Genomic DNA, 27875 nt, shown 5'->3' on the forward strand with positions numbered 1-27875 from the left:
GAGTTGATTACCTAGCTCTGAAGTTGTCTGAGATATTCCGTGAACTAGTGTTTTATCTTATTTCTTGTTCTTTGATATTCATCTAATTTGTTATTCTATGTCGTCTCAAATAAATCATTCTTTTCTCTTCTGGGGTCCTTTCCCTGCTGGAATAATAATGATGAGTGTGGACGCTGAATTAGATTAAAGTAGAAGCTATTGAAAGAAACAGTTTATTGTCGTGTAGCCCCTGTGTGGCCTAAGAAGACCTGAAAAGATCAGAAATGTGGAGGAATGTAAAGGAAGTGACGAAAATATTTGCATAGGTCAGAGGACATATCTGATTGCTCTGACATGGTCTAGTCACTTGGAGAGAGGTGTTTGATTCGGTGGTGAAAATAATCTGTGGACGCTGTCAAATAACCTATTGTAATCGACAACTCGATTTAGTGATCCATTTGGTTTTATGAATCCCATCAGATATTCAAGTGTGTTGGAAAAGAGTACCTCCAACCACCTAATTGTTTGATTCTCAAAACTAATATATGGCAGCCCTTGTTTTGTTAGAAGTCTTTCCAAAGGCTTCCTTATGCGTTGTCTCATAACTTTAGCATTCATGTCACCAGCAACAAATTTCATATCTCTTTCTGACATTTCATCTATAATATTTTGCAGCTCTGTATAAATCCATCTTTAAGTTCTACTTTTGTTATGTCTTGGGAGAGTTCACCATTCCTTCGCACCGTGTTTACAAACAACTAAAGTGTCTAGTGGACGTCTCTTGAATGATTTTCTATCCGTTTGATATAATGTCCAGTCTAATGCAGGCTTCTTGCTTTCCAGTTTCCTATACTTACTTTCACCCTAATATTTCAAGACAGCACTTCTCAGTTTGCATGGCAGAGAGAGAGAGAGAGAGAGAGAGAGAGAGAGAGAGAGAGAGAGAGAGAGAGAGAGAGAGAGAGAGAGAGAGAGAGAGAGAGAGTTTTCGAAATAACTGTTCCATAACTTTTCAGTTATAAATATCTGGACTGTACAAATGTCATAGAAAATAAGTAAACCATATTTACAGGAAATAGCTAAACCAATTTTTTTTTGCATTGCCTTGAAAGTTCACATCTCTGATGATGAATACTAATTATTATGACTACAAACGAACCATTGTCTGGTCACTTCAACTAAGAGCTTGCAGAGGACAACGAAAATATATATGTTAAAGCTAGTTTGTCGCTCTGTGCCTACATTTCGACAACTCGGTAGCTTGTTTTTATCTCGGAAATCAGCCCCAAGTCGGCCTCCATACTTTAGTTGGGACCGCAGATTTCAAACCAGAAATTTTGGGCGGGCCTCCATGACCGACACGGTAACAATAGTCACGCACAATATGTTCCCATTTCATAATACACGTTGGAACTTCTTTGAAACCACCTTAAGTATCGCGTAAATATCTACAGTATATTAATCTGTATCGGAAAATGAAGTTACTCCTCCAGGATCACAATAAACGACGATAAACGATCGTTATAACAAAGAAGCTGAATGCGAAACGCCGAGCCGCAAACTCTCCGGAAGTGACTAATGTCGGCGACATGTCGATAAACGCGACACGAATAAATATCATCGGCATTTAAACTGAATGGAAACGTTGACGCCGTGCGAAAAGCGAACCGAAATAAGACGTGACGTGACTATTCTTCCATTTATCTAGTTGTCCTTTGAGGTGTCCTCACAGATGGCGCTAAGGTCTGAAGAAGAAGTCGGCGCGAAAAGGCTCCCCCATAGCAGCGTGGCTTTCATTTACCCTTCGGGAATTAACCCCAAATGAGCGCCGTGCCCGAGACGCCCAAGTTGTCATCGTTGACGCCGACTCCCAAAGTAGGTAAGAGGAAGGAGGGCGAGGCGGTGCAGGGGCGGGAGGAAGGAGCAGACGAAGGCGGAGTTGGGGAGTCGAGGTTCGGTCGTTAGGCCTAGTGAGAGATGCCCCCACGTGTTACATTCCGACCCCCGCATAGTGATCGCGATTCGCCGCCGTTATTCCGCTGCCCTTCCCCGACCGGGGCCTTTTGCCCCCCTCGGACGCTGCGGGGGAACCCGACCTTCGCGTCTGCCAAGGAAATCCGCCCTCGAAGTGCCCCGCAGGGGCGCGAAAAGCGCTTAATGGCGGGCAGGTGGTGGTGGCGGTGATGGTAACAGCTGATGATGGCGAGAGTTTAGGGCCGGCTCCGCCATGCCCCGCTCCTGTGCCCCACAACGTCTCTGCCCCGATTCGGTCACCCGGCTGCCCTCGCCGTCATTTCGCGTGCCTTTCGGCCCGTCCTCGTCCTTTGCCACCCCCGGGTTGTTAATTTGGCGGCCGGGGGGCGCGCTTATAGCGGAGGAGGAGAGCGCACCACCCTGCCAAGTGGTATCATGGAGATGGGGCAACCGTAAGTGTCGGAGGGATGCCCCTCCTCGCTGCCCTCTTGTTTCCCCTGCCTTGTTTCGCCCTTCGGTAATATCCACGTACCCTTGTTTCATACCCCGTGTGACTGACGGCCCCCCCGTGATCGCTCGGCCGGGGTACCCATGCCAGGGTATGTATAAAATTCACATACCCCATAACTTTCCATACATACAGGCATATATTCACGTGCCCCAATGCCATCCCATGCCCTAATTAGAATAATGTAACTCCCTCGATGCCCACGTCGGCATGGCAGGCTGTGCACAGGCCTACAGTACCCCCAGGGTCAATGCCTGTGGGTATTGCTTCAGGGTTAATCTAACTTAATTTAACTTGCCTTAGAAATACTTTTACATTATTAGGAATCTGTTAAATTAAGTCCTAAGAAAGGGGAACGGGGAGCTTTGACCCCAGGGTAAGTCCTGGGGGAGTAAGGGTAGGTAGGCCAACCTTTTATATATATAATATATATATACATATATAAAATGAAGTTCAGCCTTAATTATAGGCATACAGACCAATTGACCAAATTTGATTGAGGTTTGCCACTTCATTAAGGCTATTTCGACCAAAACCTAATATTCTTAAGTATATAATTCCATATAGTATTGATATTAAACTAAATATATTACTAAATTCATTGGTAATGAGGCGAAGAATACGAGGATAGGTCAAGCCGTGGCCTAATTGCGGTTTGTACGACGGCCTCTCCTTCGCAGTTTGGTTCGTGGACGCCTTTGGCTCGTTCGACCTAATTTGCTTATTTGTAGGTTATAAAATTGGCTAGTACTTTTCTTTTTATGGAATTGTGGCTGTTATAATTTGGTTAGCATTTTTTTATCCGTAACTTATTCGTAACTTCTGATATATGGCCCATCCACCATCTTGAACAGTCCCATGTGGACCAAAAGTTGCTTTAACTTTTTTAACTTCATTACCTGAACTTTGTACTGGAATTTTTTCTTAAGGCTTTATAGCCTACTTAATATGACAGGCATATTACAACTTTAAAAGGCATATTACAACTTTAAAAGGCATATTACAACTTTAAAATTCACTGTTAGCCATATACACCCTCTATTTTTAACATTCCTTACAGTGTTAGATTTGTTAGATTTAAAGTTTTTCTTAACATCCTTTCATTTGAGGTTGGTACTTAACATGGCACGCATGGGAATGGTTGTGGTATTTAAATGGAAATTGTCATTTTAGACAACTTTAGGCCCTTTTAAATTAGCTATTGTGTCATTTTAGACAGCTTTAGGCCCTTTTAAAGATTAGCTAAGGCTGTGCATGATAAACTTCATTTTATGGGATGAGTAAGTAAAATAGTTATCCCCTGGATTGCTAAGCCCTTCCTTATATTTAAGGGTGTTTGGTGAAACCATACAAGATTAATATAGTACTTACATACAGTAGGTGTGGATTGCATGTGCCAGTGTTACATAAGATATAATCTGTTTGTGCGTCATTTACACTGTCCCTGAAAATTGAAGAAACTGTTCATGAATGTGAATTGTTCATAAATATGAATTACTTTTAAGTTATGTTCGGTAATCGTAGGAGTTATATCTGTTACAGTACACAGTTCTAAATATATTTAGAAGACCAGCCTCTCTTAGATAGGCTTGTTTGGTTTGAAAAGTATTTTGAATATAAAATATCCTGTCTAGTATGTCAAATACTGTTTTCAAGGATGGCTACCCTTATGTTTTTGCCAGAGGCATGTCATTTACTTCGTTTCCACATTGCTTTCTGTACTGTCCTGTCACAATGGCAGCTTTGAGTGCAGTGGTTCTGCTTGTAGTTGGTTGGTTTAAGGTGAAGACGTTAAAGTTACTGCAGGTCTTAGAAATGCTGTATGCTGAACAGTGTTACGGAAACTGTGGGGATGTGTAAAACATAAAATAAAGACGGTAAATACCACAAACGCAACATCTTACGTTGTTTTGGACGTTACTGCCGAAATGACTAGGACCGAAATTATATGTACCTCGTCTTATGAACAAAATTTAGGTCTCCAGTAGAGATATATTAAATCTGTGGTTTTGATGCCAGTTTTAAATTCATGACTACACTTTGAAAAAACTTTCACACGAGTAGGCTTTGCTAAATCCACATCTTGTTTTAGTGAAAAAATTTTGGTTTCCTTGAAAATATATTAAGCCAAATGTTTGTCAGTTTTAAATTCATGGCTATGCTGAAAAACTGTCACTTGAGTAGGCTCTGCCAAATCCACACACTTTATCATAGGAACAGTTTGTCAGCATGGGAATTCCTGTTCACCTCACCCTAGTGATCTTGGTGTTTGACAGGCCATAGTCTAGTTTTGACAAAAGCACCTGAAAGTATCAGCATTTTCCCACAACCCACTTTGTTCATGGAATAGTTTTATCCAAAAGTTTAATTCCGTGAGCCTGATTTATTCGTGCAAACTAGCTTGTAGCGTAATGAATATTACTGTACCTCATGTCTGCATACTTTTAGTCCAGTTTTTGTTGAGATTTTGAGTTTTCTGTAAAGCAAACTGTTGTGACAGCGCTGTCTGTCTGCACTTTTTCTGTCTGCCCTCAGATATTAAAAACTACATGGGCTTGAGGGCTGCAGATTATGTTGATCGTCCATCCTCCAATCATCAAACATACCAAATTGCTGCTGTCTAGCCTCAGTAGGGTTTATTTTAAGGTTAAAGTTAGCTATAATCATACTTCTGGCATAGATATAGATACCAACTACACAGGCTACCACCAGACTATGGCTGCGTTTCATGGTCCGTGACTACAGAAAACTCATTGTGTTGAAGAAACTTCGACACACTTTTTACTTGTTTCATTTGGTTCTAACTTGTACTCCCATTAATTATGCTTAGTTTTTTCATAAATTGAGATGAAATAGAAAAATTTTGATACCCATATAGGATCTTTTGGACAAGATTTGAGTTGCAGAAAAATTAATGGGTATGTTCAAAATTATGGTGAAATTTGTTTCTGGGACGCTGCCCTATGTTTACAAAATTGGCTTGGGTTTAACCATAATGAATGTGCATAGCCTATATTGGACATTTCAGTCCTCGGTTTCTCCAGTCGACAAACTGGACCGTAGCATATGTATGTAGGTTGATTGCGTAATTTTCCGTTTGAACAGTTGGTGTGGTCTTGGCTGCATCTTCTCGAGAGTGCAGTGAAATCCTAACTATAGTCAAACAGCCTTTTTGGCCACTAAGGCGGTGGCCGCGTTAAGCCAGGAATTTCCGCACAAATGCCACAATTCTCTAAATACGCCACGACAGTGATGACGAAATGTCTCTTAATATTTTTTATACTAATTAAATATAAGGTAATTACTGTTTTATAATAAAACTTCATATGTTTAAGAATGACTAAGTTTTTGCTGGGGAAATTAAAATTATTAAAAATGTTTTCCTGAGATTTGACAACACCGCTGTGCTGGGTCAGTGCGCCATTGCCACCTCAGCCAGACAAGGTCATTCCGTGTCACTAACCCACCATGGAAACATCTACTACTCGCTGCCCCCGCCTGCACAGTCAAGAAGGAAATAAATCTACAATGTCAATCGGTACTTTTTAGATGAAAAGGCCAACGGCGCACCTTTGTTACCAACGACTCAAGCCCTTGCTCGGACAGCCAAAGCCACCAAAGTAAGCGAAAGGACAGTTAGAAGGATTTGCTCCAAAGCAAATCAAGAATGGTGGTCAGAGGCTGAACACAAGAAACCTATCTTCCATTCACCGACAAAATCTCAGCCTACAACAGTTACAAATTTTGATGACTATGATAAGTGTGTCCTGAGAAGAACTGTACTGGAATTTTCGAAAAGAAATGAAATCCCTACACTCTACAAAGTCACGAGAGAGAGAGATAGGTGTGGCGGAAGTACCTACCTGGGGAGACATGGCAACGGTGCGAAAAATCCAGGGTAAACAAAGGCCAACGCCTTAGCGGACTAAAAGGCTGAGTTTGACTATAGTTTCCAGCCCAATTCACTTGCACATACTATATGCATATAACGTATGATTTACAGATTCTCTGTTCTACAAACTTAACAGTTGTGCATGTACGTAAGTTTCAGTTCTTACATTGCCTTCCCATGGCTACTTTCATGTCATGGTAAAGGAGTGCATCCTACAATAACCTTAAACTAGGGTGCTGTCTCCTGACCAGGCCAGAACCCCCCTAAATTAAGTGAAAATATGAAAGTGGACCAATTGGGAAGTTTTCAGTCGAATATAGACTGGCATAAGTCGTCATAGTAGTTTAGTTGAAATCCAGACTTACCACAATGCTAACTTATCAATAGCAAGTGCATTCAAAGTCATCATAAATATTTTAAGGTCCAACCTATTAATTTTTGATGGCCCTGATAATTACACAGAAAAACAGTTCTGATGTTTAGAAAAACAGGTTTCGGCGGCTGCTGCTGTTTAGACAAACAGGTTTAGCTGTTTTTTTTTTAAAAAACAGGGGTTTAGCTGTTGTCTAAAAAACAGGGTTTTGCTGAGAGTATTTTGAAAAACAGGTTTTGGCTGTTGGCAAGAGGGAAAATACCCTACTTGATGCCACAGAGCCTTATTCTGGTCTTTGCTCCATTCTTGCAAATACAGTATTAAACTTGGCTTGAGGTTGGGGGGTGTGTATGCCCAGGAAGGTGTGGCTTCTCTTCTGGTTGTTCCTTGCTCTTTCAAGCAAATACCACTCCTGGGGTGGGGGGGGAGGGGGTGTTACGCACAGAAAGGCGAGTGGCTTAAATGTGCTCTTCCAGTAGTGTTGGGTGTGCGTGCTGGGCTCTTCCCGGGTGAAGATCTTTGAATGTGTATGTGCTTTGCTTCTATCTGGCCTTAAAATGTTGACTGCTTAGTTTGCTGCTTCTGTCAAGCTTACATGAGGTTCCAGTAGTAGTCATCCTTTCTGTGAGAGGTCCTGTGGCATCATTTACAGCTACTCTTCCTGAAAGAGGTGAGTAAGAGACAGACAAGGAGAAGGTGAAGGGTTTTCTTGTCTGCAAGCTCTTAATCTTCCACATCTTCTCAACACACTTCCTCTTGCAGGAGTAGCCGTCAGATATTGCATAGTTAGTCCCATAGGGCTTTGAGGAGTGCTATTTCCTCTAGGAGAGGTGACAGTGTTTGTTCACCTGTTGGTTGGGTCAACACAGTGTTACAAAACATGCTTAGCACTGAATTAGCCCTTTCCTTCTCGGATGAGAGCACTGCTCATAGCTGGCCCATCTTTCTTGTGTGGAGCACTTGGAAGTCAAGGCTACCCTCATGTTTGTTGCTTGGGCAGTACCGTACCATGAGTTCTCCTGTGATTTTCTTGGACTGAACTGCCAGTGGCACAAAAACTTTTGCTTCTTCCAAAGCATGCTTGGTAATCACTGCTGCCTAGATTGTACATTTGCTGGCACCATGTGCTTGGTATCAGAAGTCAAACACTGTTCTTGCAAAGCCTGTGAAACCTCCAGGTGGTGTCTGGTCCACCCAGATCTGAAGAACATATACATGATTCCCGTAATGTGTGCGTGCAAAGTGTTTATTTTATTGTATTACAATACTGCTTAGTATCTTGGCGAGATGTATGAAAGTGAAAAGGCAGACACTGGGTGTTATGTGCAAGCCATTGTGCATATGTTGAACACCTGCTAGTCATATTGAAGTCTACAAGATGTGGACTGTGATTTGGTTTGATAGTTATCCTTGGATTGTAATGAAACGGTCTACAAGATTGCGCATGGCAGATTTGGCAGTTGGTCTACTTTGAATCATTTGGTAATGTGTACCACTAGGTCCAACTGAGTGCTCCTAGGTTACAGGCGTGAAAGCCTCCTAATTTCAGAGAAAATCTGTAACTTGTGGTTTAGGGAACTTGTTTCAACTTTTCCCGTGGAACCTTTTTGTCAGTTGGAACAGAAATAGTGCAGCTCATTTTGAGCTTAGTGATTTCATAAGATAGTCTGTATATGGATCAGAGGGTTCCCTGCTATCCAGCACTCAGATGACCTACTTTCCTACAGTAGACAACTCGAGGAAGTTTTGATTTGCCAGAAGTTGCACAGACTACTAAAGTGCTCTTTCTTGATGAAGTTTCGGCTAAGAAATGGTAACATGCCAGTCATTGGTTTTTATAGAGTAAAGTTAGGTGGTGAAGACGAAGCATCTTGTATGTGATAAGAAAGTATTTTGATTGCCAGGATGGCTTGACTAATTGATGTGTTTAAGTGTCCTTTTGGACAACAACTGGGAACCTTAGCCAGGGTTTGGAGCTTCCCCTCCACAAAGACAAGAAACTTAGATAGGATGCTGAGGGTGGCAGTCTCCTTTTCCAGCTGTCGTGTGTAGGGAATGCCTTGTTACGTTAGGAAAGATTTTCTTTCAGTACAGTTCTAGACAATTTCCCCAGGACCAAAGCCCTCTTAACTTGTTTATTGGGAGTGTTTCTCTCTCTCTCTCTCTCTCTCTGATAGTTAAACAATTTTATTATAATTGCTGCTTCTCTCTCTCTCTCTCTCTCTCTCTCTCTCTCTCTCTCTCTCTCTCTCTCTCTCTCTCTCTCTGATAGTTAAACTCTCTCTCTCTCTCTCTCTCTCTCTCTCTCTCTCTCTCTCTCTCTCTCTCTCTCTCTGATAGTTAAACAATTTTATTATAATCTCTCTCTCTCTCTCTCTCTCTCTCTCTCTCTCTCTCTCTCTCTCTCTCTCTCTCTCTCTCTCTCTCTCTCTCTCTCTCTCTCCAGTCCTCTCTGAGTTAACAATTTTATTATAATTGCTGCAATTCAAGCACAGGCAGGTAGTCTAGTCCGTTGAATTATGTTTTTTGCTGCCCACAGAAGACTATCCTTTTCTAAAATCTGCAAGCCTGTAAACTTTGTTTTAAGTTACAATTTTTAGTTTTGTCTGGTGCCAGTTGGTATGAAATTTTGGGGCCTTGTAGAGAGGTTCTTAAACTTCACTCCAAGGACATTTGGTAAATTTAGTAATTTTTAAAAAGTGCAATAATCTTTATGTAGTTAGATTCACCCAAAGTACTTAGTTTCATTGCCCAGATGAATCGTACAGTAGGTTTTGTAGCAGACAAAAGATTACCTATATTTTAACTAAAATTTTTGAAGTTAAATGGTCCATTCAAATTATGGATTTTTACTTGATAATGAACACTTGGGTTTCATATACAACCAGTCCCTGGTTCTCAGTGGGGGTTCTGTTCCCAACAAGGCAACAATAACTGGAAATCGGCGATAATAGTGCAGATCCTTGGTTATCGGCGCTGATATCTGGTTATCGGCACTGATATCCGGTTATTGGCACTGATAACCAGGGATCAGCGTCGAAAATCTGGTAATCGTTGTCGCTAGACAAGCGCCGTAAAACCGGATCGCTGATAACCGAGGCTGCCAATAACTGGGGACTGCCTGTGCTATTTGTTGTTGGGGGGCGGGGGGGGTTCTCCTGATAAATAAAATGTGGCGTAATTACCTATTGAAGATAAGCAAACCAAACATATGAATGGAGGTGCAGGATAGCTGGGAATTTGGAGCTTATATTTTGAAAGATGAAATTATACATAGAGTAAGTGATTTAGATGCCAAATATGACTTTACAAATTTGGAATAATTTCCCTGATGCGGTAGTTACAAATCTAAAAATACTTCAAAAAGGAGATTATGAAATATTTAAAGTTGAAAGAAGCTGGCACAAGGAAAAGTTCTTACATGAAAGGAAAAGGATAATGTAAAAAGTTTATGATTTAAGACTAAAATACCAGGCTCTTGACAAGGCAAGTTTTAATAACTGCTAATATTTAAGAGGGCTGGAATTAGGAAAGTCTATATAAGACAGATTTAAGTGCCCTGAATGGAAAGTTTCAATTTAAGAAATAGGGGTTCATGACTGTTATACAATTGTTTAATTTTAGAAATGTATCCTGAAGGGCATATGTTACAAAGTAGGCTATTGAAAATACATTATTAGTAAGGGTCCTAGGATTGATATGTTGAGAAGTCAGTCTCATTAAGATTTTTCTTTGACTTGTAAACACCTTCAATTGACTGTATCTGGCAGTAAAGGTTATGGCTAGCTAATCTGATCTACATGGGTCAAACTAGCTTTATTCAAACAGTTTTGAGTGCCATTCACTTCATAGTAGTAGATCTTGGGTTTGCTAGTAAATGTGTTTGACAGTGAACTGCAGTTTTTAACTACTGTCGTTGAAATCTGTTCTCAATGGATTGGATGTTTTCATATTCCGAGTACCAGAGTACACTGTAAAGTTATTAGTAGGATATTAGAAGTGAAAAGCAATTGGTCAGTGATTTAAAAGGTAGTTGAAAACTTGACAGCACTACTGCTTCCATTTTGTGCATAAAGGCACAGAGTGGCAATGAATTGTGCTAGATTAATGCTTATCTGCTTTTGAATTTCTTTAATAATTAGAAATGTGCAGTCTGAGCGACAGATAACTTGTGCATTACTTGATGGTTGGACTGGCAAGTTGATTTTACAGTGGTAAATAATTACTAGCACAATGTTCAGAAAAGGAAGTCAGAAAATTCAGTCTGTACGTAACATGAAAACCATATTTAAATTTGTTGTATAGTTGAAATTTTAATTGAAGATTTGTTTTGAGACAGTTTACTCTTTCCTACAAAGAGACACTATATTTAATATATCAAGATGCCTTTGTTCCCTACAGTCTTTGAAGTTTGGTATCTGTGTAACCAACTGTTAGACTACTGTTACCTAATGTTACTTGCATGTTGTCTTTGGGTCTGCCTTATGACAATGACTTGATTTTGATATTGAACTGTGGCTGTTTCTTGCCCATTTCTTCCGCATACTTGGGTTCTCAGTTAGGTCTTGCTATCCCGAGCACTTGGCTGTACATCTTTTTAAACATTGTGCAGTTCGTTTATAAATCCCTTGATGTCTCTGGGAAATCCAAGTGCTATATTTAAAAAGGTCAAGTTGGAAGTTGTATTGATGTAGTTTTATTGTGATGTAGCCTAGGTGGTAATTTTTGTAGGGGTCTTTATAGATTTAATGTAGGATGAAGATGTTAAAAACTGATTGGGTTAATTGAAGTTGTATTTTAGGGATAAGGTTATTTTTAACAAGTGATCAGCTTATTGTTTTGTATGAATTGTGGATTAAGTTTTACATTGGTTGATGTATGTGATAATTTTATGAAAATGTTGCAATGTAAGTTTTTATATAAAAATATTGGCATTTAGGTGATGGGATTTTTTTGTAGCACTGTATTACAGCATATGTAATGAGCTTCAGTCTTTATGTAGCAGACTAGACAGTAAGTCCACTTTCGTTTCAGGTAATGTTTCGTGATCTTTGGTACAATCACCACCACCACCATGGCAGGGCCTGTTGTGGAGTTTGTCGTCGGGTGGAACGTGGTCCAGACTCTAGGAGAAGGTGCCTTTGGAGAGTGAGTATTATTCAAGTTGTAAAGTAGCTGTACTAAAATCAGGAAATGCTTACAATCCCCCATAGGGATGTAGTGCCACCAGTGCACCATATGTGGTCCACTGTAGGCACTGCTTAGGGTCTTTGCAGTGTCCCTTTGGCCTCTAGCTGCAACCTCTTTCATTCATTTTACTGTACTTCTGTTCATATTCTCTTCCTTCTTAATTTTCCTCAACCCTGTCTAACAGTTTTTTCATAGTGCAGCTGCAAGGTTTCCCTTCTTTTACACACCTGTTTCCCTTCCAGCGCTGAATGACCTCAGGTCCCAGCGCTTGGCCTTTGATCCTAAATTCTATACTCTTGTATTTTTATGCTTATAATCAGTGAAATACTTATATTTACTATAATTGCGACGTCAACAAACATGTTTATTTTCCAGGGTTAAATTACTAATAAACACTGATACAGGGGAGGCAGTGGCCATGAAGATGGTTGATCTTATAAAACACCCAGATGCAGACGCTGCTGTCAGGAAGGAGATTTGCATCCACAGAATGCTGAAGCATACGAACATCATCAAGTTTTATGGTGAGTTTTCGGCTCTTTCCATCGGAGATTCTCCAGGCTCAGAGATGCACCCGCCCCACTTAAGACTCTTAAAATGGTTTTTCAGGAAAAGTGCTAACTTGAAAGTAGTTTTAGACAGCTTTCCCCTATCTTTGCAAGATATATTGTGGATGGCTTTTTGACAAGTAGATCCTGTTAGCTGTATAAAGTGCGTTTTTCAGTAACGGTACATGGATGTGGCAAGTTTACAGGTAGCTACCCACAGTATGGTTGCAGTTTCTCAAGTCAGTGTTTTACCCCCTTTTTTTATCATCATCATCATTGTCGTCGTCATGGACTGGAGTATGTGCATTATAATCAAATAGTAGAATTAAGTGGGTTTAGAATTAAAATCCCACATTTTGAGTTCATAATATTGCCCTGCCTATGTTTTGAGCATTGTGTTGTGTGTTGAAGTGCTGTGACTTTGGCTGTTGCAGCATATTAATGATTATAGTTTAATTTTTATTTTAAAAATACTTCATCTTTTGAGATTCATTGATTTTTATTTTTCCTGAAGTTGACATATCAAGCTGACTGGATAATTTGTACAGGTCAAGAATTATGGTATAAACTGCCAGGTGTGTTTCATTGGGAATTCCCTTGGTCAGCAGTGGCTGTGTATTTATGGATAGGGCTAGAGGTGGTGCAGTGCTTTTAGGGTTTGATAGTATTAGATGCAGGCGCCTTGATTTTTTTTTTTTTTTTATCTTAAAAGAATATATAAAATATTAGAAATACTGAATGTTTTGTTAAAGTACGATTCATTTTTCAACATCGAAAATATTTTGCGCTGGATTACTACATGAACCCAAGCTGGACAAAATAAAAAAAAGCAAATGAAATATAAATACTGCCTGTATATAATGAAGAAAAAAAATTCAGTGCAAAGCATTTTATTTTAACATACCAGGAAACGGTGAAACTATTTTTCTCCCTCAAAAGTGACCTCACAGTAAAAGGTGGTAGTGTTTTGTGAATTCCTTCTACAAATAAAAATTTTTTGTTTTATGGTGTGATAGTTTGTTCAAAAGTGTGGAAACCAATAGTTAACTTTTCTTGGTGTTGGTTTCTGAATGCAACCTATTTCATCTAGACATCTGAAGACAACCAAAATGCTATTGTCTTGCAAGTAAAACCCCTTTCAGCATGCAGCAATTTTATTTTTATTAGCATTTCCAAGTCACTCGTTTGAGTCGAGTGAAAATAAGCTTAATGATATACACATTAATCACTATAACCTGTTGGCTTGTGCCATAATCTGGTGATGTGGAGTGAATTTTTGTGACTGCTACATGTATTTTGGTTTTATGATAACTTTTGTGTAAATGATACTTTTGTGTAAATTACACAGTTCATTCAAGGATCGTATTCAGTAGTTCTGGTTACTGTTTAGCAAGAGATAACCTTTCTCGGTTTAGGATAGGCCTTAAAAACTCCTCCTTCATTCTCTTGGACACTGTAAATTTCCAAGACATTTTGGGAAAAAGAAATAACATCTTCAATGCTGCAAAATACAATAATTTGTTTTTGCCGAAAGCTTGAACTTTGTTTGAATAGAGTTGTGAAGTTTTTAATTCAAAATATTTTTTTGGTTTTAAAGGTAGCAGGCGCGAAAATGCAATGCAGTATATGTTTCTGGAATATGCTGTGGGAGGCGAACTTTTCGATCGCATTGAGCCAGATGTTGGTATGCCTCAGCATGAAGCACAAAAGTACTTCAGGGAGCTCATAAATGGTGTGGTAAGTGTTGCTTTTAGAAACTTCAAACCTTTCGTAATGATTTAAAAATCTCTTGAATTTTTTTTTAAGGTGAAGTTGGACCAGTTGGATGACTTTGTGTTAGATGAGGTCTTTGGTATTACCAGGATGCATGTGGACAGAATCATGCACCAGGTATACCAAGGTTCCTTAACTGCACGCAGTCTGCAGATAGTGCCTTTGCAGCGGTAGAAATTTAGGTTTTTGTAAAGGAGAACTAGTAATTGGGAGCAGCAGTGCAGCTGGGACCTGCAGGCTGACTGGAAATAAATTTTTAGTACTTTCTGCAGTGTTCGTTAGCAGTACGTTCTGCAGGTGTGAACTCTGGCAGTACTGGGGATTGTAAAGTTTTTAGATTTTAGGTTCCGTACCCTGTTTTTCCTGCCATAAGACACGTGTTTTAAGACACCTATAGTTTTGCAAATATATTTGAGAAAAATAACAATCGCATTTCTAGTAAACTTTTGCCCAAGACAGTGGGTTACTTGAGTACACTCTTCCCGAATAACTTGAGAAAATATGAAGCTATACTTATTAATACTAGTAAGTCCGTGCAAGGTCACCGATGTTACAAGCAAAACCATGACTTTCTTGGTACAATTTATGGTTTTTGCTTCAGCATTAAACTTTTCTTTATTTTGACAAATTTACCAACGTTTCTGTTCACAAAATAACTGATTTCAACCGATTTAGCAAGGACTTGTTACTGCTGTACTGAAAATTCTTGCATCAACTAGGATGGAAAAGCTGTTTGTATCAAAACAGCAATGACATATCTCATATTTGCAGCATTAATAGACAATGTAGCAGATTTAGTAGATTTTACAGTAAATTTGTTTTAATATTCAACTGATGACTCGTCCATATTCGGAAGTCAAGACCTAAACGTTACAGTATCTAGATAAGCCAGTGCTGGGAAATGAGTAACTAAAGGCTATTGAAAATGTGCTGCTGAATAATGACAGTTTTTATATATTTCATGTTACAGGTTGTCTAAGAGCCATTGTGTCGAGTGGGGTTTTAGTCTCTATATATACTTCAGTATCATGTGACCTTTGAAACCACCTGATTTTAGGGGATTTGCACTATACACAAGAACGAAGAGTGAGAGAATTGGTGTCCCAGTTAGACTGTCACTGCTATATCCATTTGCAAAAGTCAGATGGTACAGTTCTAAAAAAAATATATATATATATATATATAGTAACGTGATGTACCCAATTGCATAGCATTTTTTACTTTAATCATTATAAAGTATGAACATTACGTTTACATTCTGGTAATGTGTACATTTTTAAATTTAGGAGTTTTACAAACGTCCTCATAGCAGTTGTACAGATGTCCTCATAGCCACTAGTTTTTTTTTTTTAGCTGGATTAAAAATGCATCATACTTTTTTATAAAAGCAGTAAATTGTAAATGAAGTCAAATGTGATTTTGAGTTAACAGATGTTGCTTTCATTTATTCTAAAAGATTTTGCAGCGTCCTGCAGCTGAAGTTGAGTGATAAACTTTTACAGGTTAACATCTATAATGGAACTTTAATGTGCAGGAGTTACAGTAACTAACTGGCAAACTGCCTTCGTGGTTTAGTGGTTTATTTTGGTACATGCTCATTGATGTTAGTGTGTTGCACGAAATAGTAAGTAGTTGTTAATTATAGGAAAATGTATTAGGAGTAATTGGGGACATGTAAGTTTGGTAGGTGGACTAATTGGAGACGTAAGTTTGGTAGGCCATTGAATACGTGACAGTATGGTGTGGTATGCATTTTCAGTGGAATATAGTGAAACAGGCATGCATAGTAAGATTGGCCTAGTGTAATCTACCAAAAGTAAAACTTAAGGTGTTGCTTATTAACCAAAAATGCAACAAGTCATGTTTCAAGGAATATTTTAACTCTTAAGGGATGGGCTAATTATATATGCAACCCAGACTGGGCAGACTTTAAGGGTGGCCAATTTAAGAAAAAACACATCAGTGGAAAGTGGAAGATCTGCAAATGCACATGGTGTAAGGAGAGAAAAAAAAAAATCTGATTTCCCTACCTTCCATGGGAAGTGGAATGTGACTATTTACAACCCTGTGTGGGCCTCTTTCACAAAACACTTGTAAATTTTACCAAGTTAAATGTTTTTTCTAATTTGATTTTATTTTGTAGAATAATTACAGCTCGCACAATATCATAAGATAGTAAAATCGGTAACAAAATCTGAGCATATTTGTTGTAAAATAATCGGTAACAGAATCTGAGCATATTTGTTGTAAAATATTCATGGAAATTTACTAAGATCGGGAAATGCAGTAAATTTTTTTTTTTATTTATACATGTGTTTACTAATATTTCTTTGCAAAATTACATTTATAACTGACAGCAGACAGCATATAGTAAAAGATAAGAACTAAAACTAACAGCAATCCCTGGGTATATTTATGAGCAAATAAATTAAGACGCCATGGGAGAGAGAGGAAAAAAAAGTTAATAAGTATACCTTAGTTTTACTAGACCACTGAGCTGATTAACAGCTCTCCAAAGCAAGACATTCCCCCTTCAAGGCAAGAACAACACTAAATTCCATGAGATGCCCACGACTGAGCTGAGCTGAATTCCTTAGCTGCCACAATTCATTTATGGGCCATTGGAGTATTGGAAACTTTCCTGTCGTTACAGCCAAATCATATAGCGCGTAATATTAACTCCTCGGGGGATCTATCCACCACCCAAAACCGTTTTAGATCCTCTATGGAGACAATCCGTCCATTAAGGGTTAAGGATTGCACGATACACGAAGAAATTATACGTGTGTACAGTAGCACGGGTAATCATAACCCCTAGGCCTACTCAAACCCAACCATCTGAGTATTTTATGGAAATAGTTGCCTCTTCCATGGCAGGAAATATGGTTTAAAAATGCTAAGGGCGGGCAGGAAAAGATCGTAGCAGAAAGGCGAAAGGCAGTAGACCATTGCATGTTAGCAACTTCTGGAGAAGCTGACATTGATAGTAAAAGGTTGCAACCCCTAGGTGAAGGTTGAATAGTTGACTACTGAAGAATGAGAAAATTTTTTGTATGGCTAAGTGTTTATAAGGTTGTTTTGACTTGGTCAGATTATTGAACATGTTAAGTCCCTGAAGTAATGTGGTAAGACATCATGTAACTTAAGTTTCCAAGAATTAGTGTCCAGAGGCTGTTGAATATTGTAGTTTAGGATGGTTTGAGTAGGAAGGTCCAGAATATTTAGGCCAAAGTCCTTTGAAAGAGCAGTCAATGCACAGTGAGAACAATTGGTGGAGGTAAAGTCAGTGAAGGTGGATTTTGTGTAGTTAGTGTTATGACAAAATTAAATCATTGTGCCAAGGAATTTTAAGGCATTTAACCAGTTGTACTATGATCTACAGGAATACCTGCACAGCAGAGGTGTTACTCATAGGGATTTGAAACCAGAGAACTTACTACTAGATGAAAATGACCATTTGAAGATAACTGACTTTGGCATGGCAACACTCTTCAGACATCAGGGGAAGGTTTGTATATGGAAGTTAGTAAATTTTTGAAAATTTCCTAGCCCTGTAGTGTAGTAACTTCGAAGTAAGTCTGCTTTCGGAGGTTGAAAATTGAATTTTTGCCACAGCTACAAAACTGGCTAAAATGAAGCCCTCGTTATGGGCAATGCTCGCAAAGTTTCATCACCATACTCGGTTCTTGCTATTCATTTTTAACCGTTTACGGAATTACGTACCGTCAAGTTTGTGTTTTTGATACCATGACATTGTTACACATGTATTGACTACATATGTGGATGGTAACTCATAATACGGAGCTGAATGTGAAGAACAATGGCTCAGTGCAGATATAGAAGTCAGTGTTGATATCTTTGGCTGATGTCATGCTGTTAGGTAATTCTTGAGGTTATGGTTGTTGTTTTACAAGTATTTTCTGGAACATGCCAAGAAAGGGCAAAATTGATTGGTCTGATAATTGGGAACAGAAAAATTGCGTTATTGAAGGGAAACAAAAATAGACAAATTCCTCTGTGATGTACTGTTTTTTGAGAATGCCATAGTACTTGTGAAAGCCTAATAGTATTCTGTAATAAATAACATACACTGATTAAATATCCTCCTTAACCCTTAAACGCTGAGCCTCTATTTACAAAAGTGTCTGTCGTATGCGGGCGGCGTTCAGGCGTTCACGCTTAGTTTTTTAAGCGCTTCTTTTTTTTTTTTTTTTTTTTTTTTTTGCCATTGCCTGAAGTTTACTATGCAACCATCAGAAATGAAAAAAATATCATATATAAATATTGAAATCTATGACCAAAAAAAAAAAAAAATATATAATTTTATAAAACTTTCAAAAAATCACAGTTTTTTTCTTTAGTTTTTAAGACAAAGTTCTTCTTCTTCTTCTTCTTCTTCGGATGACATTTTTTTTTTCTTCTTCTTCTTCTTCTTCTTCTTCTTCTTCTTCTTCTTCTTCTTCTTCTTCTTCTTCTTCTTCTTCTAGTTATTTTTTGTTGTTTTCTACATGAAACTGATAAAAGCTACAACTATGAGTTATTTTTTGTTGTTTTTATATATAAAAGTTTATGTTTATGTAACGACTAATATAAAACTGAGCAAACATTACAACAACGTGACAAAAGAATTTCTGAGATGTTCGGCCGAGTTACATTGTGGACGTAAGCAAAAAGTTGTTTTTCAAAAATTCACCATAAATCGAAATATTGTGCTAGAGACTTCCAATTTATTGCAAAATGAAGGAAAATGATTGAATATCGCTAGAATGTAAGAGTTTTAGCTTACAATTGCGTTTTTACCATTTCGGTCGAGTTAAAGTTGACCGAAGGTTGAAATTTTGGCACTTATCGTATTTTATATGAAAATATTTCCAAACTGATAAAAGCTACAACCATGGGTTGTTTTTTGTTGTATTTTACATGAAATTGCGCACATCTTCATATATAAAACTTTATGTAACGGCTAATATAAAACGGTGCAAAAATTACGACAAAATGACGAAAGAATTTCTGAAATTTTCGGCAGTTACTGCACCGACGTAAGGAAAAAGTTTTTTTAAAATTCACCATAAATCGAAATATCGTGCTAGAGACTTCCAATTTGTTGCCAAATGAAGGTAAATGATTAAATATTACTAGAATGTAAGAGTTTTAGCTTACAATTGCGTTTTTCGACCATTTCGGTAGAGTCAAAGTTGACCGAAGGTTGAAATTTTTTGTTGTCTACGTACGGTACGTCCACTCGGCACCCAACAGACAATTTTAGTCGACGTACGATACGTCCAGTCAGCGTTTAAGGGTTAATCAGATAGGTTTTCCTTGTAGAACTGATTGCCTACCAATATACCTGCATAACTGCATATCTTGTCTGGAATGCTTACCATTTTTCTTTGGCGAAGGTTCAAAACTTAGGTAAACTTTTAATAAGTGATTTTCACATCTTTTTGGTTAAGTAATTTTACTGTATATCCATATTAGCCTGGCAGTTCGTAACTGAATATCTCTCTCTCTCTCTCTCTCTGAGCTGTATTTCATATCTAAAGAGCTGTATTGCTCGTTAATTTACATATGCAAATTTAGTTTAACTTATTGAAAGTATTTTCAAGTTAAATTTTTCTACCCTTAGGAACGGGAGTTGGATAGAAAGTGTGGCACAAAACCCTACATGGCTCCAGAGGTATTACTTCGTTCTTACAAAGCAGAACCAGCTGATATATGGTCTTGTGGAGTGATTTTGGTAGCACTCTTAGCAGGTGGTGAGTATCTTTTCCTTCTTGTTTGCTACTGTGCCACACATCCCCTATCTTCAGTAGTATGCTTTGTATCACTGAAAGACAATTGACTATTTTTGTGGTTGGCCAAATGTATATGTGATAGTGCAAGACAGATTTGGAAACTTGTTTATACATTTATTGGTAAAATAAGTTATGAAAGGAGCATAGCCTGGCAAATAAAATGCCAGTATAGATGATTTAACTGAATCAGTAAGGGCATACATTTGGAATTTGGTTGTGAGAATTTTCTTTAAATTGTTTATTAAATCTGGGAACATTGTGATAATTTTTAAAGTAGTCTAAAAATTTATTTGCACTTAGCTCATTGGGAAGTGAAAACTTGTACCTTGTTCCATGTAATTTTAATGTAAGTGGATTTAAGCCGTTTCTGCCTCGTCTTTGGTGATCTAGCTGTGTGAGTGATGAAGGACGTCATAAAGCTAGATTACCAAAGTCAGGGCTGAAATTCAATTCTTCTGTCCTTCAAAAGGTAGGTGCGTTAATTTAGTTGCCAGGAACAAGATTGGTGTGACTTGGGAAACTTGTGATTTCACATTGAGAAAATTTGTAAGGATTTAAAGTTTCTGCAGTTAGTTGCTTAGCTTCCAGGAAGCTTGTGATTTCACATTGAGAAAATTTGAAATTACTGCAGTTGGTTGCTTAACTTCCAGAATTTTTGAAGTGATTATGATATTGTGTATTAAGAGTAATTTGTTAGAATATAGTCATGAAATAAAACTTTAGCTTTGCACAACCTTCAGATGTTTCACATGAAACTTGTAAATTTTATACCTTGGCATCGTTAAACTATTTAATATTGATGTACAAACAAGTTAATAACGTGGAACTTGTAGATTTTGTACATAGGCCTGATTAAACTATTTAATACTACAAAATAGTCAGAGATGCGGAAATAACTAAACAGTGAACTGTAAAAGATACTGTTTTATGAGGGCCATTGTTAGTGAGGTAAATACAGTAACTTTTTTTTACCAGATCAGATGTGATAAACTTTCAGAAATGTTTAAAAATTTGATTTAAAATACAGGTTGGTTAAGGTTAATGTGGAACTTGATTCTTACTTATCAAAAAATGCTGGCCACAGCACTACACTGGGGTGCACAGTTGAATAAGAAGCTTGATAAATATATAGTGGTGTAACTTTTAGGTTTGTGATATCGAACAGTTCATTATACACAAGACTTGTAGACCTAATGAAGATGGAAAATGTAACACTTTTTTTATATATATATATATATAATATATATATATATATATAATATATATATATATATATATATATAATATATATATATATATATATATATATATATATATATATATATATATATATATATATATATATATATATATATATAATATATATATATTATATATTATATATTTATATATATTTATATATATTTATATAATGCAAACCCTAAGGATGTAAGAATAGTTAGGAACAGATGTCCATTGGTAGATGGCATCTGATTCAATTTAGGAAAGTACCTAACCACAACAATCTGTCTGTGGTAGGCACTTATGTTGAAAAACTATGGTTAGGGTAATGCCAGAATATCGTGTAAACTTGATGTGTTGAGAGTTCACTCCAGAAGGGTCCTTCAGTTACCCCTCTTACATTTTAATTTGTTTGCAGGTCAGATAATGATAATTGGCTGTAAGGTTTAAGGTTTATTAGCTCTGTATATATATTGTAAACCTCTTTTCAGAGCTGCCGTGGGATGAACCAACTTTTTCATGTAAAGAGTTTATTTCTTGGAAGGACAAAGATTGCTCACTTTTCACGACTACCCCATGGACAAAAATTGATAATTTGGCACTCTCCCTCCTGCGTAAGGTATAGTTTCTCGTGGTTTTAAGTTCTTCTTCTTCTTCTTCTTCTTCTTCTTCTTCTTCTTTCTTCTTTCTTCTTTCTTCTTTCTTCTTTCTTCTTTCTTCTTCTTCTTCTTGGCTGAAAGAAGATAGTTCAATGGAAAAAAGTATTTTTGATCGATTGTGAAATAGTTTAGTTTTAAATGAACCATAGATAAGTATTCATGCATCTTGTCATTTGGCAACATTGGTAGCTTGAGGTTTTGTCTGAGATATATATACACTATATATTGATAAATTACACTTGAATGTTGAGCAATTTAACTTCAGTTCCAGTTTGGACAAAATTTGTTACATGGTTTATAAAATTTCTCTCTCTCTCTCTCTCTCTCTCTCTCTCTAAATAGGTATAGGCTTTTCAACCAAATATTCAAAACCCACTGATCCAATATCATCTTTGTCTTCTACTTTTTTTGTTTTTGTTTTTGTTTTTTGACTACTGTACCATTATACTGGACTGTCACTGCATCCACTACTATGTTTTTTTGGCTACCATTATACTGGACTGTCACTGCATCCACTTGAATGGTGATTGTTAAATGTTTATGGTGGTGTGTAATTGGATTTTGATTTTATATTGACCTTTTTTCTCTTATTCTTAGGTCCTTAATACTGTCCCACGGCATAGGGCATCAATACCTCAAGTCACAGGTCATCAGTGGTTCAACAAAAACTTCATGAAAGCTAGTGGTAAGGGATAAGTGTTTAAAATTTATTAAGTTATACTTACAAAAAGACACTTGCAGGGCTAGGACTGGTATACAATGAAAGAAACTAAAAGAAAAGATGGGATCAAGGTTTCAGGTACTATGTGACTCTGTATTGCTTGAAGGACAGGGTTTCAGAGTGCCTATAGTCTTGATTTTGACCCTACTGGTTTCAGTGCTGAATATTTTGCTTTACACTGATGTAGAAAATCAGAAGAAATAGTTTCTTTGAAATATCAAGAGTACTTTTGAGTTTTTATCAAGGAATTGTAGAACATGAATAACGCTTGATTACGTACACCTGAATGTATGGGATTACCCAAGACGGAGGCAGAGCTTTTATTTCCTGCTTTGCTTTGGTGGTTTGGCATTATGATGGCAGTTTGAAGTCCATAAAGCTAAATTACCAAAGCATAGAAGGAAATGTGGTCTTCAGATGTTCCGGTGACAAGAGATTTGTTGAAAGTTGCATTTTCTTTGGTGATCTAGCTGTATGAGAGATATCAGGTCATATAGCTGGAACACCATGGGACAATGCTTCTTTCTCAAGCAGCGGTTCTGGCGAGTGTTCGTGTGTAACAGAGGGTGAGTAATTTTATTAATTTTTTTTCACAAGGCCGAATGGCTCATTTTATGTAAATTTTGTGACATTACTGTTAGCAGCTGATATGAGATAAAATGCCAAGCAGTAACTTGAAATTGTATGCAGCAGCCTTATGCTGGGAATGGGTTGGCTTGGATAAAGTGAACTTCAGTGTTGTGGGAAGGTCCTGTTGACAAATTTGTGAAATGGAGTAGTGATAGTTCATTAATGTTTAAGAGTAACTTTTGAGTAGTTGGTGATGGTGGAATGAAGTGGTGATAGTTCATTAATGTTTAAGAGTAACTTTTGAGTAGTTGGTGATATTGGTGTATGTTGCAAATTGCTGACTTGATTTGAGCAAGGCGATATTTTTTCTACTATCCAGATTTTTCAATGTATTTTAAATGTTATAGTGTATGATTTCATTTTAAAACTACTTTTACGTAATTGAAAGTGGAAAGTAGTGAACCACCTTGAGCTCTTCATTGTCACCTGTATATGTGAAGCACAATAGAGGCATGTGATTAGCCAACAAAATTTTATAAGTCTCTCCACCTTTCCAAGTTAGTCAGTATGAATATAAAATTGACTTGGTAATAGAATTACCACCTCCTTGGATTATGCATAGGATGTGAACCCCCACACCAAAAATTTAAAAATAAACCCCAGAACAGCCATGTACAATAGAGGTTCCTGAAGTATAAGTTCACACCATGCAATATACACTTATGGTTCCAAATCTTGAACTGGAAATTGTTGAGATCCATTTTTGATTAACCCAATTATGAAAATTTTTTAAAACTGTAGATTAAAACTGAATAAATTGGTCAGGTCTGGTTGTTGAAGATTAATTCCCAAGTGCAGGAGGTTAGCAGTACGTAGTGGTGCCTAAGTGAAGCTCATAATTTCTCTAACCCTTTGTAAATTTTGTGTTGCAATATCTTGTAATCACTTGTGTAATAAGGTTTCTCTGCAAAGTTAACGGTGTCCTGGAAGTACTGTAGATCTTTTGAAATATGCAAGATTTATATATCTAGCCCCCTTAAGTTGTGTAGGCTATTGATCTCGTAATTTAAGCAAGCAGTATCTTTCATAAGTATTGATTTTGTGCTTGTTGCAATTTTGAGTGACATTATCCATTAATTGCTGTTGAATTGACTATGACAGGCGTGAAGCTATATAGATATATCCTTCAACTTTTACATATTTTATATTGTCTAAAGGTTAGTCATTTCCATATTAAAACTTTTGTTTAAAGAAAGTTTTCTTGTATCTTCCATATTAAAACTTGTTTAAAGAAAGTTTTCTTGTATCTTACAACACTAATCTCTGTAACCAGAGTATGAGCTGAGGTTCTTCCAAAGAAGAATTATACCACCTTTCTCGACATTTCAGGCATACGCACTGGAGAAAACCTTACACCAGGAACAAAACGAATGTGTAGCGAGTTGGATAGGGCCAATTCTGCAATGGATGATTTATCCACCAGAATGATCTGTTCTCAACCTGAAGCTCCATCGGTTGTTGGGAGGGATACTGGTGTAAGTTGTGCTTAAATACATGTTAACTATTGCTTACTGTATTTTGAGATACATACTATATTTTAAATAGATACGAGATCATCTAATTCGTGTTTTAATTTTAGGTTGAGGTGAATATAAATGTTGGCATGATCAGCTTCTCTCAACCAGCTCAGCCAGACCAGTTATTGCTATCCCAGATGACTCAAGGGACACAAGCTAGTCAAACTCCACTCCAAAGGCTTGTCAAGAGAATGACCAGAGTTTTGGTGAGGACTAGTTTGGCAGACACAATCACACACCTTGAAGCTCTCTTCACCAAGTTGAAGTATACTCACAGGTGTCACACAGCTAATGTTGTAAGTTTCAGGAGATTTGGCACAATCTCTCTCTCTCTCTGGTTGAATGTAGTTTTGTATGTAATAATACTGAGAGTACAGTGAGGTTAAATTTTTAAAATGTAAAAGCACTTGATTGTTAATATTGGTTGTAAAGCACAGTGAGGCTGTTTTGTTACTATACAGTCTGTAAGGAGAACATCCAGGAAATTTTTTCCTCAAATTTGGCCTTTTAAGCTCTAGTTGTTCATTTACCTCCAGATATGTGTCCTAGGGTTCTTAGCTTGGAAACTCCCAAAAGACTTGTATAAAAACAATATGGATAAGTGATCGTGAAAATCTGAAATATTGAAGATCCACTTAGAAAGAATATGTAAGCATGGACTTCCAGTCACCGGCTCACAAAATTATGAAGTTGATACAGTTTTGCAAGTTTGTTTTTAAATTTTAAACTTGTTTTTGTTGCTCTTTTGTTTTTAAATAATTTTAAACTTATTTTTGTTGGTCTTTAACAGGTAACTGTCACGACATTGGACCGCCGTGGAGCGCAATTAGTGTACAAAGCAACTGTCATTGACATGGGCCAGCATATACTGGTAGACTTCAGGTTATCCAAGGGTTGTGGTTTGGATTTCAAAAGACATTTCATTCGCATCAAAGAAGGCCTTTCTCACATAATCGTCAAAGGTCCTGTCACCTGGAATATGGCCATGGCAACAAATATGCTTCCAGCTTGATGATGTTTTTGAAGATGGTATAAAATTTGTTGGTTTTCTAGAAAGTGGTATATAAACATTTCAACACATCTGGTAACCTTTCCAAACTTTCCTTTTATTTTAGTTTTGCAAAACTTTTGTTTATTTTGTCAAGTCTTATGGGAAAATTTTTTGGTCTAAGTATTTTTAGTGGTTATTTTACAACTGTTTAATATTTTAGGTAAAGATTGTCTGTACCCCTCCCCTACCTTACAGTGTAAAGGTAATTCTTGAGGTTATTTTTAAGTTCCCTCAGTGTTAATTATTTTTGTCCCCTCACTTCTTGAAGACAAAATGATTGTGATTAGAATGAAGAGAATGGTCTTATAACTGATAGTTACAGTTTGTAGTACAAGTTTTTATAGTAATTACTTAAGTTGGATACCAGTTACCTTAAGAATTTGGCTCAGTATTTGGTAGAGGTCAAATTTTCTGAATGCTGAGTGCTGGCTCAGAAACCTTTGTATTTTTATTGGAGTAATAAAAACTTGTACACAATAGGATTTGAATTGTGATGTATTTAATGTGTAATCAAATACTGATAGTGAACAGTAAAACTGTCTCGAGGTTTTCTTACATAACTGTGGCTTTAGTAATGCCATTATTCATAATCTGAACTTTATTTTCTTGTAGGTTTTAAGGTGGTTAGTCATAGGCATGATGCCCATCATTAAGTTGTGCTGCAGTTGTAAGGGTAATCTTGTCTTAATCCAGGTCACCCTCTACTTTTGCAGGCAGTTATCTAGTCTTTCACTGATGGGTGCTGCCTTGCCAACTATCATCAGTACTTGAGTAATATGTAGTGTTCTGAACCATTCCAATTTGGAAGTTAATAGTAAATATTTTATATAAAGCTTCTTTGTATTAATCCACTCGCTGAAAAATGAGAGCATTGTTGAGTGTACGTCTAACAGTGGTATACCCTGCAAGTGAATGTTGAAAAATTTTTAAAGCAAACCTAGGACTGAAAACAGAAAAACAGTCACTAAGCATCTAATGCCAACAAAAATCTTACAGTATTGGGTACAACACAAAAAGTCCAAAATATATGCCATGGACCTCAGACCTCCATAAAAATAGCTGTTCTTAGAAATACTTTGGCTTAGTACGTAACTACTGGGAAATGAAGGTAATATTTAGTTGGACACAAAAGAACTGGGACATAATAGTAAATAATTACTTGGAAATAAAGAATATTTGGCCACTAGGACTGGGATGACATACTGTCAATAAGTACTCTAAACCTGCAAAGTTGCAGCCTATATATATTGCAAACAATTAGGCAACTCGGCCTACTGCAGTGTCGGGAATCTTCTATAGACTAGTCATATGGCACTGCAGATTGTAGACAGGACAGTGACAGCAGCTTGGCTCAATCATTCCATATTCCAGTGATAGCCAAAGAGTGGGTAGCAAATCCACCTTTTAGCAGGAGCTACAGCTGGCATAAAACCTGGTACACTAACAACTAGGATAACCCTTGATATGACTTCTTGGAGTATAAAATAAATTTACTTCAAATTTGAATGACAAAAAAAGAAATTGTATTCTGAAAGAATTTCATTACACCAGGGGAGGAATCCTAATTTTCCTAAAAACATGAAAAGGTAATAAGTATTTGCAACATAATACAACTAGTCCCTATCTTAGAAATTGCTTAACATACTATACTGATACTTTAATTATTACAGCTTGCTTGTTTCTAGTTTTACGCTGCTCGTTGTTTAAAACACTTAACACGATCAACATTATCACCATCTCTAAGGATCTTGTGTTCTCCAGAAGATTTCAAGATTGACCAACTAAAGTGGTAACATTTCTTAAATAGATCCCTAGAGGTACCTTTTAGTACTGCTGGCCCAGTGACTTCTCTAAAAGCATTAACTTGAACTCTGATAAATCATTAACCTGAACATTGAGACGGGAAATAGGAAGGCTTCTTAAAAGGCTCTCTCTAGCACTAATCCACCTACTTGTAGTGCTTTATGATTGACACATTGTATCTGTCCTGTCATTATAAGCTTAATGCATTGATTTTCATTTTTAAATTTCTTTTTTATCCTTA

The 27875-nt window shown here is 37.2% G+C and overlaps 1 protein-coding gene across 3 annotated transcripts; it reads left to right on the forward strand.

Moving 5' to 3' along the window:
• Positions 1 to 1556: 1556 nt before the first annotated feature.
• grp (serine/threonine-protein kinase grp) lies at positions 1557 to 26663 on the forward strand. 3 transcript variants are annotated; one of them, XM_067133347.1, is made up of 11 exons: positions 1557 to 2405; positions 11761 to 11874; positions 12292 to 12440; positions 14062 to 14201; positions 17620 to 17745; positions 19864 to 19993; positions 21745 to 21872; positions 22510 to 22597; positions 24593 to 24738; positions 24843 to 25076; positions 25571 to 26663. In XM_067133347.1, the coding sequence occupies exons 2-11, from the start codon at positions 11801 to 11803 to the stop codon at positions 25790 to 25792; spliced, it is 1437 nt and encodes a 478-aa protein (XP_066989448.1). In that variant the 5' UTR covers positions 1557 to 2405; positions 11761 to 11800; the 3' UTR covers positions 25793 to 26663. The 3 variants fall into 3 exon arrangements, with proteins under 3 accessions (XP_066989448.1, XP_066989445.1, XP_066989447.1); XM_067133344.1 differs by having other exon boundaries at positions 1566 to 1858; XM_067133346.1 differs by having other exon boundaries at positions 1686 to 1854.
• The last annotated feature ends 1212 nt before the right edge of the window (positions 26664 to 27875 follow it).

The sequence above is a fragment of the Macrobrachium rosenbergii genome, chromosome 33 (assembly GCF_040412425.1).
Source record: "Macrobrachium rosenbergii isolate ZJJX-2024 chromosome 33, ASM4041242v1, whole genome shotgun sequence".
NCBI classification, from domain to species: Eukaryota; Metazoa; Arthropoda; class Malacostraca; order Decapoda; family Palaemonidae; genus Macrobrachium; species Macrobrachium rosenbergii.

Bases quoted from the DNA above. Each gene is read 5' to 3' on its own strand.
- grp (XM_067133347.1), top strand. From the start codon at position 11,801: ATGGCAGGGCCTGTTGTGGAGTTTGTCGTCGGGTGGAACGTGGTCCAG. The intron at 12,441-14,061 runs GTGAGTTTTCGG...TTGGTTTTAAAG, and splicing joins GAACATCATCAAGTTTTATG to GTAGCAGGCGCGAAAATGCA. The intron at 25,077-25,570 runs GTAAGTTTCAGG...GGTCTTTAACAG, and splicing joins GGTGTCACACAGCTAATGTT to GTAACTGTCACGACATTGGA.